General features: G+C 40.7%; 1 protein-coding gene across 1 annotated transcript in view; it reads left to right on the top strand.

Moving 5' to 3' along the window:
• The first annotated feature begins 699 nt into the window (after positions 1–699).
• Positions 700–4,995, top strand: part of LOC138036041 (slit homolog 1 protein-like) — a 35,257-nt gene continuing 30,961 nt past the window's right edge. The window contains exons 1-3 of the mRNA XM_068882413.1: positions 700–760; positions 1,487–1,720; positions 3,099–3,231. Coding sequence (XP_068738514.1) covers positions 700–760; positions 1,487–1,720; positions 3,099–3,231 — 428 coding nt within the window. The remainder of the gene's footprint in view (positions 761–1,486; positions 1,721–3,098; positions 3,232–4,995) is intronic.

The raw sequence follows: 4,995 nt of genomic DNA, 5'->3' as shown, positions 1-4,995 counted from the left end.
TGTTCTATGTTAATGTTATGTAAATAGTGTGAAATAAATGAACCATAAAACATGATCGAATCTTCCAGATAAAAATTTGAAAAACAGGAATTCTGAGCTGAAATTTGGGCGTACATGGCACGAGACATTAAACGCACAATGTTTCCAATAGCCAAAAACATGGAGTTCAACTGACCAGCAACGCTAGCTAGATCCCTTGCGTTAACGAAACGCTGAGCAAGGATTCGTGAAATACTCTCCTGCATAACTTCGCAATCTTCTGAAGAGGGACGGTGATGAAATTAAGACGGAAATCTCGATGAAAAGCAAGCCAGGTGTGTCCTCCCGATCCACAAGCGAAGCAGGTTCCTCTCCTAAACTGAGACCTGGGCAGAAATGCGGCTTGTCGAAACTGAAAGGGCTGTCGAATGGAACTCTTCCAGCTCTTTTTTCGCCGTATCCGGCTTCTTTTTCTCAATGGCGGAGATGGCTGAATCAAATCTAGCTTCCACAGACTGGTTAAAACTGAACTGCTTCTCGTTTCCCACTTTCTTCCACTTAACGGAATGATCTTCTTTAACTTTTTTAACGGCAGATCTTACGCAGTCCTCTTGATCTTCAGAAATAGATCTCTTGAGCTCTTGAAATTTCGAATCAACGCATTCTAAGATCTCGTCTTGAGATTTCCCTACAAGCTCGACTAGTTCCTCCTTGTTCATAATGAATAACCCGAACGCTGGCCATGGAACAGCACTGAAGACCGAGATGAAAGACAAAACCAGTACACCCAAGTATATACTCCGGCGAAATACCCACATACGAGCGCACATGCCTAAACAAACATAAGATACCGATGATACTATTCCAGAAAACTACGAGTTTCGGGGGATTGATTGTTGTCCGTTGCAGTTTTCTTTTCTGGGGCATGTTTAAACAAGTCCATCTCCTGATGCCAACTGACAGGGTTTCCACACCCAGATTTCGGCCAAGCAACAGATGACACGAGTAGATTGTGTTATTTGTACTACTCCATGCACCCCTTGTGATCGGCTAGAGGCCGGGAATAGTTTGCCTGCCTCCATGAGCCCAAGGGCTGACATTGTGAAATATTAGTAGAAATAAAATACAATTTAACGAAGTGCCAAGGTGCTGCCAGATTTTTTTCGTCACAGAGTGAAAACGTGCAACACCCCTAGGGAAATTTTTTCAAGAGACGTTTAATAATGATTTTTTTGTGAGTAAGCCTAAACTTACATGTTATGGTAAATTGAGAACATTTTTTCTCGGTTTTCTCTTGAATCTGTTTATCTCATTTGGGTTAGATTTTTCATACTGATGATTATGCTTAGCACTTTTTGCACTTATCAAATGTTATGGACGTATTTATTTATGCGAAGTGCGAATGCTAGTCACATAAATCTTGGTTCACCAATCAGTTGAAAGATGTTTTGAAACTTAAAGTTATTTTAAAGGTGGCACTAAAATCTGTAAATGGACTTTTTTGCAGATAAACCAAGGGTAATAATTCCTTTACGAGTGATTCGAACGGTCCCACAGCATTATGTGTGGTGCTTGTCTGAAGGAACGCCCCCGATCAACATATCATTGATGAACTCATCTACAACCTTGGCTTCCCGGACTGGAGTGGTGTGGAGCAAACTGAACCAGGGTGGTAATTATAGCTGCATCGCTACCAACGAAGTTGGCTCTGAGTCAAAGATGTTTTACGTTTCTCTCACAGGTGAGATTATTGCTAAGGGAAACCATGCAGTAACACGAAGTCTAGTGACCGTACTTTGGTTGATTTTCAAGAATCAGGTTGATGGAGTCCTGTTTAATGCCACCTGAAGAAAAATTAAAACAAATTCTTATAATTACTGCTATTTTATCCTAAGCTTCTTATTTTCAGTGGCAGATGAAAGCTTATTTCCAGATTCAGTTTTGTTAAGCATTCGAGTGTGGTTACTTTGTTATTATAGGAAACAGAACTGTAACAAATGAAAGTCAGAGATTTCGAATCAACTGAAAGGCTATACTATACGTAACTGGAGAGAGAAGAAAAGCTCATACAGTGCATTCTTACCTTTCGACACACTCATCCGAAAAATTGGTTTTTGCCCTGAGCGGGACGCGAACCCACATCTCCCTGATAACTAGTCGGGCATGATAAGCCATTACACCATCAAGCAAAGGCTACTACGCTATAGCCTAGCAACGCAGCAGATTAATGAGGTGACTTAGCAGCGTGGGGATCCCTAGGGCCCAATTTTCTCTTCACCTGAGTTCCTTAGGGCAAAAAACGCTCTGGGCAAAAACCAATTTTTCGGATGAGTGTGTCAAAAGATAAGAATGCACTGTGTGTGCTTCTCTTCTCACTTCAGTTGCGTATATAGTACAGCCTTTCACTTGCCTCGAAATTTCTGACTTTCATATGTTCTAAGCCCCGTCTGAGGTCATAGAGGCAAGGATACACACTCACGTGAAGAAAGGTTGGGCCCTAGGGATTCCCACGCCTCTAAGTCACCTCATTAATCTGCTTCGTTGCCAGCGTGGCAGCATTGATGGTGTAGTGGCTTAGCATGCCCGAGTAGTAAACTGGGAGACGTGGGTTGAGTCCCCCTCAGGGCAAAAACCAATTTTTCGGATGAGTGTGTCGAAAGGTAAGAACGCATTGTGTGTGCTTCTCTTCTCTCTTCAGTTACGTAGAACTGTAACAATAAAGCGCAATTCGAAGTCTAAAATAATTTTCTACAAGATTGTTCTGGTGGTTGTTCTGTTCTATGGCAAAATTTATTGATTGAATTTCCGCAAATATAACTAACCGCACTACGCAAACCATTTATATTCTTGTGGGTCATCCTCACTTCACGCCCAATTTCACTTAAAAAAATAATAATAATCTGATGATTTATTCGCAATTTTAAGACCAAAGAAAACTCTCTTTTGCTTCAAGAGCCTCTTTCACACCAAAACCACTCCCCTAATTTTACCTTAAAAAGCCACTTGACCACTAGTCTTGAATGCAAAAACGATTTTTTCCGACAATTGAAATTTAAATTAAATCCTGTAAAGTCTAAGCTATTTTTCTAGTTTTTGTCAAACTTATGATTTCTTTACAGCTTTTCGCGTTTGTGTGGATTTGTGTGACTGCCACAGCAGTACAAATACGTTTGAAGTTCAGAACATCTTTCACTGCACTGGAAAAAATTCAACTCATATACTGAACAGCATTCCAACAACCACGACACAGCTGTGAGTTGTTAACTGATGATGCTTTAAAAACACTTCTATTTAGTGCTTCTACTCAAAAATAAATCGTAACAGTAGCGAACTTCACTGGCTGATAATAACTAAAGCTGATATCACATAAAGACCGCAGTCCCAAAAGATACAAGTCGCTCACAAGTATGCCCTAAAAAAGGCACTGTAGCTGTACTTGAGTGGCTTTTTGGACGCATACTCATTGATGGTTTTCAAGTTTGAATACAATTGAACAAACAGCAATTTTCGAATTTGGGTGTTTTGCCAGTGCATCCAGTGATAGTATCGTTAGTTTTGCACACTACCTCTACTTTAAAAAGGGAGGCTATTGTCCTACAGTGGATAAAGTGACTACCTTATTGATAGACCGGATAGAGCAGCCATTGATGTCATCTTCTCAAATTGAAAATTGTTTCTCCTTATGTGACCGTCAATGTTCGATAAGGAAGCCAATTTTATTTTTCACTTTTTGCCCTTGGTATTAAATCCCAGTTTCTTCAGACTCCGTTTCAAAACTTTTTTCTGCATGATGATGCTGAATATGTACAATAGTACTTTGTAGCCTGTTTTAGCGTCTCTTCATCAGATCAGGAGGAGACGAAAAAACACACGGACTTGAAAAAAAACGAGTGAGGTCTAGGATGAGTGGAGGCATGAGAGCCTGCAAGCATATCTTCTATATTAGTTCTTCACATATCCTCTGATTCGTCAGTCTTGACACCACCCGTTACCTCTTACACTTCGCGAATTCAGTGCTCTTTTGACACACCTGGTGGCTCCCACTGATAACTCTTGATTGCGTGCAGCGATGAATCGCTGTTGTTGTTGTTGTTTTGTTTATCTTTTGATTTGAATGAATGCCTCCGCGTTTTCGTCACGTAAGGTCACTATAGAAGGAACAAGCAAGCTGTTTTCTTCGCGGTTGTTCCATGCAATCGGTTTCGGAAAGAGCTTGATCTTTTAGATGTTTCCTCGACTAGCGAAAATATGGCGTCCATTCCAGTTGTCTGCCATGTGAGTTCAAGTGCGACAGTTAAAAGAGCTGGGCTTCTCAGCAGCCTCCATTGGTATTGATGGCAGTGGAGCACAAGAGGACGAGGCCAGAGTGAAAGATGAAAGATGTAAAATCGTTTTCGGATGGTTTCAACAAAACACTGACCCCCTATAAATGTCATAGGAAATGTTTAAGAAATAGAAAACGTGTACCGTGTTTCTATCGAGTTAAAGAAACACGAGTGAAAGTTTGGGAGAACGAGAAGTGCTGTGGGAACACGAGCCGCAGGCGCGTGTTTTCACAGCTTTTTCGAGTTCTCCCAAACTTTCACTCGTGTTTCTATAACTGGATAGAAACACGGAGTACATGTTTTCTATTTCTTTTAGAAAACAACGCGACGAGAAAAAGGAAAACAACTTGTTAACTCTAATTATCAAAATGTAAATTCTCTTTGCTCGCGCCATCACTACGTCAACAGCTCGTGCTAGTTCTGTGTTTCCATCGAGTTATAGAAACACGATTTTTAACAATCAGCGCGCGTATTTTCTTAGGACTGTTTCTAAAATGAAATAGAATGAACTGATAAATGACAAATATAAACTTAAGGTTAGCCCAAACCCTCGCGGGTGCTCTCCAGAAAAAAAAAATCGTATGCTCGCTGTTTCAGAGAAAACTACCACAAACTGTATATCAATACAACGGTAAAAAACGAATTTTGACACGGCTGGTCAACCGCTCACTTGAGCCTCGATACGGAAAGA

The sequence above is a fragment of the Montipora capricornis genome, unplaced genomic scaffold (genome assembly GCF_036669925.1).
Source record: "Montipora capricornis isolate CH-2021 unplaced genomic scaffold, ASM3666992v2 scaffold_454, whole genome shotgun sequence".
Taxonomy (NCBI): Eukaryota; Metazoa; Cnidaria; class Anthozoa; order Scleractinia; family Acroporidae; genus Montipora; species Montipora capricornis.
Note: the sequence above shows the minus strand (reverse complement) of the source record. Positions and strands in the feature narration are given on the sequence as shown.